Consider the following 16,380-nt stretch of genomic DNA (forward strand, 5'->3'; position numbering starts at 1 on the left):
TTTAGGTATATTTGGAGTTTTGAGATTCAAAGCCCTGGATCTTCAGGGTCCTCTATATCAGAGGGAAAAATGATGTGAAACTAGGAACCCCTGTGTCCTACCATGCAAGGACTAATCACTACCATTCCTAGAATGGTTGATGTCATTCTTGGAATGTTCATTGTCATTGCCAGTCACTTTCAAGGCCCAAGTTGTAGATTTCTGATCATCTTAGAGCTTTATGGTAGGAAAACACTTTTCTTATTGTAGAACCTATAGATAGTGTCTCTGGACTGCCTCTAGTTGCCCTGATGCCCTTTTTGTTCAGTTATTGGGTAGAGAAATTTCTTAATTTTTTTTCATTGGATTTCTTGATTCTGACTGGGGATGATATTGTTTTAGACCTTTTCTGGAATAGGTGTGTGGGAGATGTACTGTCAGCCTTTATTTGTACAGCTATCTTATCTGGATAGGATTAGATCCTTGTTTAAAAATGAAAAGGAGTTTCATTAAAAAAATTTTGTCTTGTGGTTTAAGTTAATTAAATTCTATTCACAGAGGCATATTCCTCTATGAGAAACTAAACAGAAAGAAATTAAAAAAATTAAGTTGTATCTATTTTATGATCTTTATCAATATCTTTTTAAAAACCATTAATATTATGACATTTTGGTTTTCTTAAGCACTTGGTTTTTTTTTTTTTTGGAAAATCATCTGTATTTTTGGAGTATTTTCTTTTTAGAATCTGGCAAAAAATCTAAAAAATCTTGAAGATTTGGGATGGTTAAAAACTATTTAGCTTGGTTTTGTGGAAAGATTAGTAAATTCCAATTCATTTTTTAACTATTGATTTCTTTCTTTTATTCTGTAGCTGAACAAGAAAACACACAGAAGAAAACCTTTACAAGCTGGATAAATGCACAGTTGGCAAAGGTGAGCAACAAAAGACAAAATCAATAAGGAACTGATTTAAGGAGTTTTTTGGTTTTGTTTTGTTATGCTTAGTTTTTGCAGTAAACTAGATTTGTAAATAGCGATTTGATAGCAGATTGTGGAATGCCTTTGTTTGCCGAAGTGACCATGACAAGATATCCTTCATCAACTTTTCTGCTTCTCTTTCCTAGCACCAGAAGAAAATTCAAATTGGGGGCAAGGGAATGGAAAAGGAAAGAGAACGGAGAAGGTGTAGAACTTATCCTACTTTGTGAACTTACCTATTTGTGAAAGAATAACGAATAAAAGTTCTGAATTTCAGTTTTTTGAATTAGGAAAAAGAACCTTTCAAAGCATTATTCTAGGCATTTGACCCTGTTATATAGTGATATTAAAAATGAAAGTTGTAATGTTTTCTTTTTCTCCTGATCTCATTATTAGATAAGCAGAAGTGTAATCATCAAATGCAATGTAGATTTTCTACTTATCTTCTATTATTTCTTATAATTCCCCAAACTCTCAAATATATGAATAAATGTGATTTTATAGGTTTTTAGGGCAATTAGGTGGCACAATGGATAGAGTCTTGTATTCAGGAGGACAGGAGTTCAAATCTGACCTTAGACTTTTGCCACTTACTAGCTGTGTGACCTTGGGCGAGTTACTTAACTCTGAATGCCCTGCATTCAGGGCCATCTCCAGTTATCCTGATTCAAGGCCATTGGACCCAGATGACTCTGAGGGAGAAAGTGAGGCTGACAACTTAAGCCAGCATCCCCCTCAAATCTAATTCATGTGCTTGTCATGGCATCATCTCCTTGTGTTCTTCTTTGAAAATGTTGGACAAACATTATTGGATCTTAAAAGTGTGCATTTTGCCACAAAGTTAATGTGAAATCTATTCCTAAAAGGAAGTTTTCTACTAGAGATTTGCTAATTTTTGTTGGCTTAAAATTTTGTTTTCTAATAAAATAAGTAGAAAATGTTTTCCTATTAAATATCTGCTTGATTTTTTCCTGACAGTTTGAAAGATGTTCATTTTTGAACTGAAAAGTTGAAGTAACAATTTTCCAAACCTTGTTTTTTTCCCCCAGCATATCCCCCCATCAGTTATAACAGATCTCTTCACAGATATCAAAAAAGGACATGTTCTTCTGGATCTGTTGGAAGTACTTTCAGGCCAACAATTGGTAAGTTGTAGAAGTGATTGAAAATTTTTATTCATAATTCCCCCCCCCCCCCAATAAATCTTTCTTATTTGTGAATGATATTTCCTTTGAAACTGACAGGCTCGAGAGAAAGGATCTAATACTTTTCAGTGCAGAAGCAACATAGAACATGCCTTGACATTTCTGAAGAAACGATCAGTAAGTATAAACTTAAAATTTAAGTTTAAAATAAAAGTTAATAATAGGAATAGATTTATACTATGAGATATTTTCTTCTTTTAACTCATACTCTCCTTTTTCCAGATCAAGCTCATAAATATTCATGTAACTGATATTGTAGAAGGAAATCCATCTATCATTCTTGGTCTGATTTGGACAATTATATTGCACTTTCATGTAAGTACTTTGGTTATATGCAACAATACATATCCTTTCAATAATAGCTTTTATAAAATACAATAAAAAGAATATGAATTCACATTAGTCAAACTCCTGAAAATCATTTCTTTTTTTAAATTTGATTTGATTTGATTTTCCCCCATTTACACCTACAAACAATTTTAACATTTTTTATTTTTATTTTTTTTTTAATTTCTGCAAGGCAATGGGGTTAAGTGGCTTGCCCAAAGCCACACAGCTAGGTAATTATTAAGTGTCTGAGGCCAGATTTGAACTCAGGTACTCCTGACTCCAGGGCCGGTGCTCTATCCACCGTGTCACCTAGCCGCCCCGACATTCATTTTTAAAGCTAAACTCCTGAAAATTCTGAAGTTCTGGAACTTAAGAAAAGTGTAATAGATATTTTCTAGATATTATTTTTATTGTTGTTTAGTTTTGTCTGACTTTTCATGACCTCATTTGGGGTGTTCTTGGCAAAGACACTGATATGGCTTGCCATTCCTTCTCCAGCTCATTTTCCAAATTTGGAAACTGAAACAGAAACTGTTAATTGATTTACCCAGGATCATATAGCTAGAAATATCCGAGGTAAGATTTGAACTCAGGAAGCTGAATCTTCCTGACTCCAGGGCTTCCACTCTATCCACTACACCATTTAGCTGCCCAATGCCAATAACTCATTTATGTAACCTTTGATATATCAGTTCAATGAAGCTGGTGGTAACAAAAATATTATCCATTTTTTACCTGAATTGGTTAAGTAGTTACTTAGGATTTATAGTTTTTCAGTCTAGTTATCTTTACACCACACCTATAGTTTGTAGTTTTAAAGCTATTTTTCAAACCAAAGTCTAACACTGACTACAGAACATGGCACCTTAGTTTGGCATTAATGTATTATTTCAGATTATCTAAATAAGAAGCTACTGAGCATCAAGGTCTGGAATCCTGAAACTCAAATTCTTAGTCTGTTTTGAGGGATTCTGTTTATACTCAATAAATTCTTGCTGTCTCAATAAAGTGTTATTATGTTGTAATGAAAGCATTGGATGGATGTGGATATAGGCTTGAATACAGACTTAGATACTTAATAGCTGTGTGATCACAAGTTAGTCCCTTTCTCTTTCTGTGCCTTAGTTTCCTCATCAGTAAAATGGAGATAATGTTACTTGTACTGACAGATCCCAAGGGTAGTTTTGGAATCAGGAAGCAATTGATTCAAGACCTACCCCTTCCGCAGGACCAGTGTTAAAATGGACAAAGTACTTATCTCTTCAATGCCACAAGCTACTCCTTAAGTAGTATAAGTTACAGAAAAGTTGTTAGTATGTATCAGTAAAGGGGTTTTTCCATTTTCTAGGACCTTCTTACTTTGATGAAATCACAAGCTTGTATCAAAAATTTCTTGTTCTGCCGAGAAGGCAGATATGTTACAAAACTTGAAACATTATACAAAATGTTATCATACATTTATGTTTTTAATGTTGGGCTCAGAGTCCAATCTGGGACATTCTCAAGCTACAGAAGGGATTCTTCTCTCAGATCTATAAACTAGACCAATTTGGGGGATGGAATTGTGGATAGATTTCAGGTGGTCCATGAACATGAATAGGAATATATATATATATATATATATATATATATATATATATATATATATATATTCCTATATATGTATATATATATATTTCCAGTATAACTGGCTTCTTTTGTAATTCCTTGAATTTTATCATATATATATATATATATAAATATATATATATATATATATATATATATATATTTAATCATTTTGTTTTGTAAAGGCATTTATACACTTTGCCAGTCTGCCAAAGGATCCATGACATGAAAAAGATCAAGAAGTCCTTGGGCTCAAAGTTGATGCTTATTTTATGAAAAGTCTAATGAATTTGCTTGACTTAATTCCTTCACAACTACTCCCTCTTGCAGACAAAAGTCTAGCTCTCACTTGATGTTTTTAATACTTCCTTCTGTTGTCTGGCTCACTCATGATATGAGTAGATTTTATGATACTCTTCAGTTTCTCCCAGTTAAAAATTTTTAGTGCCTTATTCACTGAACAGAAATATATTAAGCCCTTACTAGGTGAAGATACAGAGATTATGACATTAATTTTGGATTCTCCTTTCCTTAGATTGAAGAACTGGCTTGGATTCTTTCTTGCAATTACAATCAACCTTCTTTGGATTGTGTGAGTGTTGTGGATTTATCTCAAACTTCAGGACCTCTACCCAAGAAACGCTCTAAAGCACAGGCTAGATGGAAAATGTCAGCAAAGAAGGCCCTTCTTTTATGGGCCCAGGAACAATGTTGCATGTAAGTTTTTTTTCTATGATCGGCTACAATTACTGAGGCTCCTGGTACTAATTCAACCTTATTCAACAATTACAGCTCCTTACAAGTCACACAAAGTGTGAAAGTGACTGAGCAACCCTCATGGAGGCTAATGGGAATATGCTAGGCTTTCCCTTTTATCAGTTTACTGTCCTTCCATTTATCCAGATCTGTGCTTGGGGAATCTGATTTCCTTCTAGATGGGTGAAAGAATTAGCAACATTTAGATGGTAGTCTTTACATTTTGACCAAGCAAATTAGGCCCAGAATTAAACAAGAAGAGGCTTGTTTTCCCCCTAAAAGTCAAGGAACCTCTTGACTTGATTGGTCTAGGGACTAAGACTCAAGCCATATTTCCTGGATTCCTGGGACTTTCTGGTGGTCTCAATCCAGCTTAACCACAGCTTCCTAGTCACCTAAGGGCATCAAATAAGTCCATCTATGTAGGGTTGGGGTTCATTATTCTTAAGCCTTCTTCCAAGATTCCTGCCAGTCATTACACCCCATCCAACAGACCAAATTATTTCTATATAGTGATGCTATATCTTTGTTATGTTATGGCTAAATAAACTTCTGTTTCTTAATTATTTTTTTGTTTTTTGTTTTTGTTTTTTTTGCAAGGCAATGGGTTAAATGACTTGTGCAAGGTCACACAGCTAGGCAATTATTAAGTATCTAATTTGAACTCAGGTCCTCCTGACTCCAGGGCCAGTACTTTATCCACTGTGCCACCTATCTGTCCCTTGTTTCTTAACTATTGAGCCACTACAAGTGTTGCATTTTGTTTAAATATTGAACTTCAACTACCTCATCTTGCCCATCTTGCAGCAGAACTTTTGTGTAAGCTTCTTGAGATCAGGGACTATCTTCTTATTCTTTTTGAATGCCCAGCCCTCAGCACAGTACTTGGAAAATAGTAGGCACTTAATATAGATCTATTGATGATTGATTCTGGGCCTAACCTAACTTCACATCTGGATCCCCCCCCAAAAAAGTCAATTAAAGAATTTCCCCTGGAATAATGTACTATTCCTATGAATAGTAACAAGATTCTTCATTTTACTTACTATTTAGGGTAGAAAAGGTCCTGATAAAAGTTTTATAAAAATTATTTTTCATATTTTCTTTTCTATTTATAATAGGCATGAATCAGTGAATGTTACAGATTTTAAATCAAGCTGGAGAAATGGGATGGCATTTTTAGCAATCATTCATGCTTTGAGACCAGACCTAATTGATATGAATAGTGTAAAGGGTAGATCCAACAGAGACAATCTAAAAGAGGCATTCAGGATTGCAGAACGTGAACTAAACATCCCCACACTGTTGGATCCAGAAGGTAAATTATCTTTCTACTCTTTTTGTTTTGAGCAGCATTCTGTGAAATCCTCACACAGGATGCAGGTACTTCATCTATATATGTAAGTCATGACTCTTCTACATCTTGGTTAGCAGTTTTCTTGAATGTCATAGAAAAATCCTTCATATTCAAGAGAGGTAACAAGCAGTATTAGTATTTATGAAAGTGGGTGATTCATTTGAACCATTTATTGATCTTCATAATACAAACAAGCATTCCCATGAATATTTTTTGCAAGGCAATGGGATTAAGTGGCTTGCCCAAGGCCACACAGATAATTATTAAGTGTCTGAGGTCAGATTTGAACTCAGGTACTCCTGACTCCAGGGCCAGTGCTCTATCTGCTGTGCCACCTAGCTGCCCCTCCCATGAATTTTTAAACTTCACTAATTTTAGGATCTTCCAACCAAAGTTCTACTTTAAAGCCTCATCATAGCATGAAAGGAGCCCTGGTTTCTTGAAGCAGAGAACAAAGAATAGTAATGCACGATTCAATACTAATCTTCTAGAAGTTGCCACAATATTATCCCAGACATCTATGCTTAGCTCTGGGCTGTTTAACCTTCTTATCAATATCTTGGATAAAGGCAAAGATGACTATTGAATTTGCACATATCCCTCAGTTGGGAGGGATAGTTATCAAATTGGGTGAATGGGTCAAGGTCCTAAAAGGTCCTGATAGTCTAGAACAAAGGTAGCACACATATGGCTCATAGGCTATATGAAGCCCATGATATTCCTAAATGTGGTCTGAACCAAATTAAAATGTAATTTGAAAATATTTTACAAAACAATTGAAATATAAAATCCAGATAATATTAGCATGTTTTCTAAGTCAACATGTGGCCTGCAGGAATCCTTATGTATGGTTTATTGGCCTTTATTTCTATTTGAGTAACCCATCTCTGCTCTAGGATATTGGGATAAATCTGACAAGATGGAATTCAATAGTAATAAATGTAGTCTTAACCTTGGATAAAAAAATTAGCTTCACAAATATAAGATTGGGGAGAAATGCAGTGTTGCTCCAGGATCAATGCTGACCAGACCAATCTAGAGAGTCAGACTTAGGACTGAAATAAAACACTTTCAAAATGCAAAAGAAATAAAAATGACTTTTATAACAGAGGATTTAAAGAATGTGATTATTAAAAACAGATACTGTTCCCCTTCAACTTTGAATTCTCTATAATAAATGCTGGTTTAGAAAGCAATTCCACAGAGCAATAGTCCTCTGTCAGACTCAGAGATGTGAACCACCAAATTCTAGAGACAACTTGCTTCATGAATGGGACCACTGCAACCTATATAAAAATAAATGTTGTTCCTACAAAATATGGTTAGACAATAGTTGTTCTGAAGAAGATTTGAATATATTCAAAGATTGTAGACTTAATACTAGTCATCAATGTGATGTAGCAGCCAAATAAGCTAATTTTGAGCTGCAGAAAAGAGGTATAACTTCCAGGAATAGGATGACAGTACCACTCTACTCTGCCTTTGTCACACCTCCTATGCTTTACTGTATTCATATTCAACTCTGAGTTGCACAGTTAAAGAAGGACATTAATAAGCTATAGAGTATCTAAATGAGGGCAATCAAAAAGCTGAAGGGCCTTGAGTCCATATCACATGGGTATCATTTGAAAGAACTGGGGATGTTTATCTTGGTCACAGGGACCTGATGATTGCCTTCAAATATTTAGAAGATTGCCACATAGCAGAGAAAATAAATTTGCTATATTTTTCTGGAAGACAGAAACAAGATCAATAAAAGGAAGTCACAAAGAAGTGAATTTAGATATAATGTCAAGAAAAATTTCTTAACAATTAGAGTTATTTATGAGTAGAATGGATAGTCTTGGATATAGTCAACTTTCTATCTTTGGAGGCCTTCATTACGTTCATTTGGTCTGATGACTAGTTATCTGGTACATTACAGAAGGAATTCCTTTAAAATATGAATTAGAGAAGGTGACTGTTGAGTTCCTTTCCATCTCTAAAATCTGTAATTCTACTATGAAAATGCTGCTGTATGTAAAAAGCCCTTCCTTAGACTCTATGCTCATTTGTATCTATGACTAACAATGGAATTGCTAGGGCAAAGGACATGTATAATTTAATTAATATTTTTAGCATAATTCTAATTGCTCTCTAGAACTTAATAGATCAGTTCACAGCTTCACCATCAGTGTATTAATATTCCCATATTCCCATAACTCTTTCCACATTTTCATTTTTTTGTCATCTTTTCCAAACCGAGGGGTAGAAAATGAAGTCTCAGAGTATTGTTATTCATATAAATTTTGACATGTTGGAGAATATTCATTTGATCAGTTTATCAATACATGTAAATAAAGATGATAATTAAAACTGTGGGAACTAATGAGCTTACATAGAGAGGGTAAATATAGAAGAGAAGAGAACTCAGGACAGAGCCTTGTTTTACACACACACACACACACACACACACACACATACACACAGAGTTTGATGATGTAATGTGGATGAAAATTTAACAAAGGAGACCAAGGAGTGGTCAGGCAGATAGTAGGAGAACTAAGAAAAAGTATTATCATGAAAACAGAGGAAAAATAGCCAATAGTATTAAATGCAGAAATCAGGAAGGATAAAGATTGAGAAAGAAACTTCATATTTAGCAATTAAGAGATCATTGGTAACTTTGAAGAGAAATGTTTTTGTTGATGGAAGCTGGATTGAATCTGATGAGAGAAAATGGAGGTAACGAGAATACCCAGCATTTTCTAGGAGTTTGGTTATGAAAGAGAACTTAGGATGATAACTTATAGATATGGTAGTCAAGTGAAAATTTTTTCCTTTTTTAATATTTTATTTTTCCCAATTACATGTAAAACAATTTTTACATATATTTAAAATTTTTTGAGTTCCAAAATCTATCTATCCCTCCATTCCCTGCCTTTTCCTTGAGAAGGCAAGCAATTTGATATAGGTGATTCATATACAATCATGCAAAGCATATTTCTATGTTAGTCATGGAAAAATCCAAACCCAAGAAAAATAAAGTTTAAAAAAAGTATGCTTTGATCTGCATTCAGATTCCACATTTTTTCTTTGGAGCTGGATAGTATTTTTTTTTATCATATGTACAGTGGAATTGTGTTGGATCACTTGGGGCAATTAGAAAAATATGTATTGCTGAGAATACCTAAGTTATTCAGTTTTTATCATAGTACAATATTGCTGTTTCTGAATACAATATGTTACTGGTCTGTTCATTTTATTTTGTATCAATTCATCTAAGTCTTTCTAGCTTATTCAGAAGGCATCCTCTCATCATTTCTTATAGCACAATAGTATTCCATCACAATCATATGCTACAACTCAGTTTCTAATTCTTTGCCACCACATAAAAGAGTTGCTATATTTTTGTATATATAGATTCTTTTCCTTTTTGTTTATTTGGGGTTTTTTGTCTCTTTGGCATATAGATGGTTTTTGCTGAGTCAAAGAGTATGCATGGTTTTGTAGCCCTTTGGGTTGAATGCCCTTTGGATATGCAACCATCTCCAGGATAGTTGAATCAGTTCACTTCTAATGAAATATTTTAAAGCATGGAGGAGGCATGCATGTTAAAAGGAGAAGTTAAAGATTAGAAGGAGAATAATCAAGGGGGGCAATTAGAAGAAGATTTGAAGGGTTAAAGGAAAACATAGAAAGGTTGACTTTGGATGAGAGGAATAGTGAAATAATGATGAGAAATTAAGGCTAAAATCAGAGTTGGTGATGTATCTATATAACATTACATACACAAATGTTGAGAGACAGTGCAGCTTATAACTGCATTATAATGCAGTTCAGTCTAGACACCAGGGATCTACTTTTTTTTTTTAGTTTTTGCAAGGCAATGGGGTTAAGTGGCTTGCCCAAGGCCACATGGCTAGGTAATTATTAAGTGTCTGAAGCCAGATTTGAACTCAGGTACTCCTGACTCCAAGGCCAGTGCTCCATCCACTACGCCACCTAGTTGCCCCTGGGATCTACTTTCAATTCTGCTATTTGTCAGTTGTGAAATTCTGAAATATACTTTCTGTTTTTTATTTCATTGGCTTTCTTTACTTCTAAATCTTTAAAATGAGATGGTTTTCAAGGTCCTGTTCCAGGAATAGTATTTATTTTTGTTCATTTTATTGATTTTTTTATACATTTATTTATTTATTTAGTACTTCTACTGCAATTTTTTTCCTTTAAGTAACATTATTTTTTTTTCTTTGCCTTATTTCTTCCTTTTCACTTCTTTTGGCCCTCCTTTTGACCCATCTTCCTTTCTTTTTCTTTGTATTTCCCTTTCTGTCCTAATTCTTTATTTCTATCTTATTCACTACAGTTTGGCTCCCTAAATCTTCATTAGCTATAAAACAATTTATATTTTTGCATCTTCAGACAATTAAGAAACTAATGAAATAATCTAAGAGAGGTAATTTTCTCATTGTGTGAATGTTAGTTCTTGGTTTACTACAATGAACATAGTATGAAAACCAGTTAACTCAGTCATTTGAAATGCAATATTAATTACTGATGCAATCCAAACATAGTAGTCATTTATGAATGTGACTCATCTCTTGATCCCAGTGTTTTTGCAAGGTTGTTGCTATGTTTATTTGCATACATCATTTGTAATTTCAAAAAAGAAGTATACTTGTGAAGCTGGCATTATTCTTTATCTCTGAGATCTTCTGTTTTTCCATATTAGTATGCTCTGATTAAGTGATATTTTTTCTATTCTCTGTGATGATTCTTTTGACATCCTATCTTGGGAGATTGAAAGATTACACATGATTTATTCATTGTTTCCCACAACTTTAGCTTTATGTTCTAGATTGAGTTTCAGATGATTTTATTTGATAGGAATGTCTAGATTAAACAAGATAGCTTCAGAGGTTTTTCCTAGATGAGGAAGAGTGAATGAATTAAATGAATGAAAACAGTAATAATGATAATAATACCTAGCATTTCTATAGTGCTTTAAGGGTTGCAAAGCTTTTTACAAACATTATTTCATCTTATCTTCACATCTCTGGGAGCTAAGTGCTTTTGTTATTTGCATTTTGCAGATGAAGAAAGCATCTATTAAGGGCTTATTATATTAAGTTTTAGGGATGCAAATAGAAGAGTAAACAAAACCCTTACTTTGTTTTCCTTCAAAAATCCTTGCTTTCAGGAATCTCACATTCTACTTAGAGGAGACAGGCATGTATAGTATGCTTCAAATACTATACCTAAAAAGAGCTAGGTGGTCCCATGGATTGAGTACAGGAAGGCTCAGTTTCCTGAGTTCAAATATGGCATCAGCTGTGTGACTCTGGTTAAGTCATTTTTTCAACTCTATATGCCTTAGTTTTCTTATCTGTAAAAATGAACTGGAGAAGGAAATGACAAACCATTCTAGAAAACCCCAAATTGGGCCATGAAGAGTCAGACATGAATGAACAATATCCAGGATGTAGGGAAAGACTCAGAAGTTCTTAGGATATTACAAATTTGGTGATTCTGTAACAACTGAAAAAAAATATCTTAAGTATGTTTTGGAACTTCTTAAATAATGCCATCAATATAAATGCCAAAATCTTTTTGTCTCTATTCTAAGTAAAATTCTCAGTCTTCTCTTCTCTTGATTTCTACAAGGAAGCTTCTGGGCCATGACTTATTTCAAGGAAGGAAGCATTTCTTTCCTACACTACCTGAACCATTAAGTACAAGTTAACTTTCTGATTCTGGCATAAGGAATGATGTTAAACAGTTGCCCCTGGAGGACATTGTAGTGTGTGTATTAAATAGTTCTGCAAGCTTTAAAGATATCTACTCTGTGGGTAAAATGGAATTTGTTCCACCAGCTGTGAAAATCTTGTGACTCACTGCCACTGGATGCCAACTATGTTTATACCTGACCTTGCTGGCCAGATCCATTGGCAACATTGTGCAATAGATAAGAGTTTGTCTTAGGTACCTTTTCAATTCCTTATTTCCCTCCTTTCTTTTCCCTCTAAAGACTCAAAGGTCTCAAACTGCTTTTTTATTGGTCAAGGCTTGCCTTGACTTACTACAATGCTTTGATTATCTCTCCAACATCTTTAATTCAAAATCTTCCCTCATCTTGCTGTTATATTCTTTGGATCTGGCTACCTAATTCACATTAAAATGCTAATGCTAATTAATTAATTAATTAAATGTAGTATGCCAATTTAGACCTGGGAGGAATTTTGCATAATTTCTAGTCTGACTTTTATAGATGAGGACTATAGAATTCACCTGTTCATTCTCTAACCTAGAGTATATGCATTTTTACTTCATATAATATGAAAATTATGATGTAATTTGAGGCTTTTGGTGAAGTTTTTTTAACATCCATAAAATCAGGCCAAAAGAGTGTATCAATTGAGCTGCAGCATGGAACCCAAGCATCAACAGCCCTCGGGCAGTTTTCATTAAAACTGACCCACCTAATACAGTTTTATAAGTTCCTTCCAAATCCTAGCACAATATTTAGAAAACAGTACATTTTATTAAGAATACTGAGTTTAGGTACCAAAGAAAGAATACATTCAGAAATAGCAACATTATGAATTAGCCAAATGGCTACTTTGGCATTCCATTCCCCTTGTTTTTTATTGTTTTGGAATAACTGAGCAATGGTAAATTGCAACTTAATCTGTTTCCAAATCATCATAAATTTTAAAAAATGAAGTTCTGAGGAATAGTTATTTTACTTTTCCAATCTACCACTTTCTGCTTTCCTAGCCTTTGCAAGCCAAGAAAGTCTTTTGCCTTCTGCCACTCTTGGCTCTGCTCTACTATTTGTAGCTTAGAGCTTCTAGGATGGGCAAGCAGCCAGAGACTCTCAGGGTGAGGAATATTTTGGGATTATTGTTGATTCTGCTATATAGTATAATTTATTCTGTTGAGTGATTTATTGTTAAACACATATCTCCTGACTATTTTTGTTGTTGATAATTTTTAAAAATTATTTATTTTTAACATTGTTTTTGGGTTTCAAATCCTCTCCTCCCTCCCACTTCTTCTCCATTCATTGTGAAGGCAAGTAATATAGTATAAATTATGTATGTGAAAGTATGTAAAATGTATTGCCATATTAGCTTTGTTGCAAAAAAACAAGAAAAAGAAAGTTAAAAAATACTATTTAAATTTGTTCTCCAGTCACATGATGACCATAATAAAATTTATGATCAAACTGGAAACTAATAGAATAACTCTTCATGTTCTTTTGTGCAGATGTTGATGTTATCAACCCAGATGAAAAGTCAATAATGACCTATGTGGCCCAGTTTCTACAGTATTCCAAAGATTTGCCTGTGGCTGGAGATGAAGTTCAGGTAGTTGTCTGTGTTGTCACCAATGCAGTTAATTTCATTTTCTATTTATAATTCTCTTAACTGCTAAAACATTTCGTTAACCACATAGTCACCTTAGTTTGTTACCCTAAGCTTATTTTTTTCCAGTCATCATTTTGTAGACATTAAGCCAGAGGCCTTATATAGAAGAGAAATACAAGTTCAATAATTTCTGACCTATTGGGCTATCTCCTTAATTTCCTAAATAAGTTACTGGAAACAAAATCTGGATGAAGAAGCAAAATTTGATGATGATGCAGAGTAGAATGAGAGAACTTTGGCATAATAAGGAAAAAAACCTTCTGTATTATAGAGAATAAAGACAAGGAAATTAAAAAATAAAATGTACCTTTACTGATGCTGCCAAAATATGGATTCTGTCTTTGAACACAGGCAAATGCACACCTAACATAATCAAAATATTCAGGCCAGCTCACATTGGACTTCGATATGATAGCATTGTCTAAGAGTTCAAGGTCTTTGGGATTATTTAAATTATTCAATCAATCAATCAGATGACTTTTTTTTAAAGGTGTCTGATGTGCTAGGCACTGGGGATACCAATACAAAAAATGAGAATAATTTTGACTTTCAATGGGGGATGGAGCTATATATAGAATAAATAATAACTATATAGAGAATAAATACAAGATATTTAAAAGAGAAAGAGGACACTATTGAAGAGGCAATCTACTAAAGGCAGCAGAGGGGGTAGAATCAAGGATGCTTATAAAATGATTAGGCTTGGTATTGAGGAAGCCTATCTCATTATTAAAGGCTGGAAGGAAGTATGTGGGTCAGGGTAGGGGTTGGGAGTGGTGGTAAATAAGGAAAGAAAAGGGAACTCATGGCAAATGGTGTCAATTTTCTCAGCAAAGTAAGAATGAAAAGCATTATATAAACTAATACAGAGTGCATTTTGAATTCTTATTTATTGGTAATTTTTTACAACTAGTAAATATTTATTAAGCATCTACTATGCACCAGACTCTGTCCAAAGCAATTATAGCACAGTGATGTTCTATTATTTAATCCATACCAAAATTTGTTTAGCAATTTTCCCTGGTTCATAAGGCATCCACTTAATTTCCAATTCTATGCTGCCATAAAAAGTATTGCTATGAATATTTTGGTGTTTATGGGGACTTCCTTTTTATTAATCAGCAGGAGTATTAAGTATAGGAATTTCTAGTCAAAAAGTTTGGAAATTTTGGTGATTTTATTTGTATAATTCAAAAATATTTTCCAAAGTAGTTATATTAATTCACAATTCTGCCAACCACAGCCTCTTCAACATTGACTATTCCTATCTTTTAACATCTTTACTCATTTTCAGGGTTTGGTAAAAACCTTCAAACTATTTTGATTTACATTTATTTTATTATTATTCATTTAGAGTATTTTTATATGATTGTTAATAATTTGAAATTCTTTTGAGAACTAATTGTTCATATCATTTTACCACATATGTAAAGATTAACCATTCTATGACCAGTGTGTTTTCCTTCTTTTGTTCTGACCATTAGGAAAAGGTGAAAGATGCCACAGTCTGGTTGATTTCACAAGAAGAAAAGTTGCATGAGTTACAAATGGAATCAGAAACAGAGACATACTTTAAAAAATCTCAAGTAAGAGCAATATTTATTTATTTTTTATTTTTTAAATTTAAGACAGTGGAGTTAAGTGACTTCCCCAAGGTCATACAGCTAGGCAGTTATTAAATATCTGAGGCTGGATTTGAACTCAAGTCCTCCTAATTCCAAGGCTGGTTCTCTATCTACTGTGTCACCTAGCTGTCCCCAAGAGCAATATTTATTGACATGCATAATATGTTGCTGATTCAAATATACTTTTTAAAGGGTAGGTAGGTGATGTAGTGAATAGAGCACCAGTCTTGGAGTGAGGAGGATCTGAATTCAAATATGACATCAGACACTTAATACTTGTTTAGTGATTTTGGGCAAGTCACTTAATCCCATTGCCTTGCAAAAAACATGAAACAAAACAAATGTACTTTTTAACCATGCTTAAGGGAACTTATTGTACTGAGCAGATTGATAAAGTATTCATAAAGTAAAATTATTTAACTATAAAATTCTATCTTGGTCTTAAGAGTTTTGTAACTTCAGAAAAAAAACATTGCAGAATTAATCATCAAATGTTCATTAAGTATCTGCCAGGTTCAGAAGATTAAAAAGTCTTGATGAGGGGTAGCTAGATAGCACAGTGGATAGAGCATCGGTCCTGGAGTCAGGGGGACCTGAGTTCAAATCCAGCCTCAGACACTTAATAATTACCTAATTGTGTGACCTTGGGCAAGTCACTTAACCCCACTGCCTTGCCAAAAAAAAGTATTAATGAGATCATCACACATTTCACAGATAATCATTTCATTTCTTTTCCTCCTGCATATTGAGGTGGTAGAAATGCTACAGCACTGATCCAGTGATGTGTAGCTCAGGGATATGTATCTCGATGACATATATATCACTTTTTAAGAAATCTTGATTCCAGTGGAGTGAGAAGAATCTGTATAAATGAATAAAGAGTAAATTAAGGTCATAATATTAGTGGATTTCTTGTATGTGTGTGTGTGTGTGTAATTTTGCAAGGCAATGGGATCAAGTGACTTGCCCAAGGTCACACAGCTAGGTAATTATTAAGTGTCTGAGGTTACATTTGAACTCAGGTCCTCCTGACTCCAGGGCTGGTGCTCTATCCCCTGCGCCACCTAGCTGCCCAATATTAGTGTATTTCTCTCTAGTCTGCCTGGATTTTCATAAAGAACAAATAAACA

At 33.9% G+C, this 16,380-nt stretch overlaps 1 protein-coding gene across 4 annotated transcripts in view; it reads left to right on the forward strand.

The window, feature by feature from the left end:
* Nucleotides 1-16,380, forward strand: part of SYNE2 (spectrin repeat containing nuclear envelope protein 2) — a 414,448-nt gene that overhangs the window by 90,716 nt on the left and 307,352 nt on the right. For all 4 annotated transcript variants that reach the window (XM_074235980.1, XM_074235979.1, XM_074235982.1 and 1 more), the window contains exons 3-10: nucleotides 851-912; nucleotides 2,007-2,102; nucleotides 2,202-2,279; nucleotides 2,385-2,477; nucleotides 4,636-4,817; nucleotides 5,978-6,174; nucleotides 13,465-13,565; nucleotides 15,110-15,211. In XM_074235980.1, the coding sequence (XP_074092081.1) occupies nucleotides 851-912; nucleotides 2,007-2,102; nucleotides 2,202-2,279; nucleotides 2,385-2,477; nucleotides 4,636-4,817; nucleotides 5,978-6,174; nucleotides 13,465-13,565; nucleotides 15,110-15,211 (911 nt within the window). The remainder of the gene's footprint in view (nucleotides 1-850; nucleotides 913-2,006; nucleotides 2,103-2,201; nucleotides 2,280-2,384; nucleotides 2,478-4,635; nucleotides 4,818-5,977; nucleotides 6,175-13,464; nucleotides 13,566-15,109; nucleotides 15,212-16,380) is intronic.

Source organism: Macrotis lagotis, chromosome 4 (assembly GCF_037893015.1).
Source record: "Macrotis lagotis isolate mMagLag1 chromosome 4, bilby.v1.9.chrom.fasta, whole genome shotgun sequence".
NCBI classification, from domain to species: domain Eukaryota; kingdom Metazoa; phylum Chordata; class Mammalia; order Peramelemorphia; family Peramelidae; genus Macrotis; species Macrotis lagotis.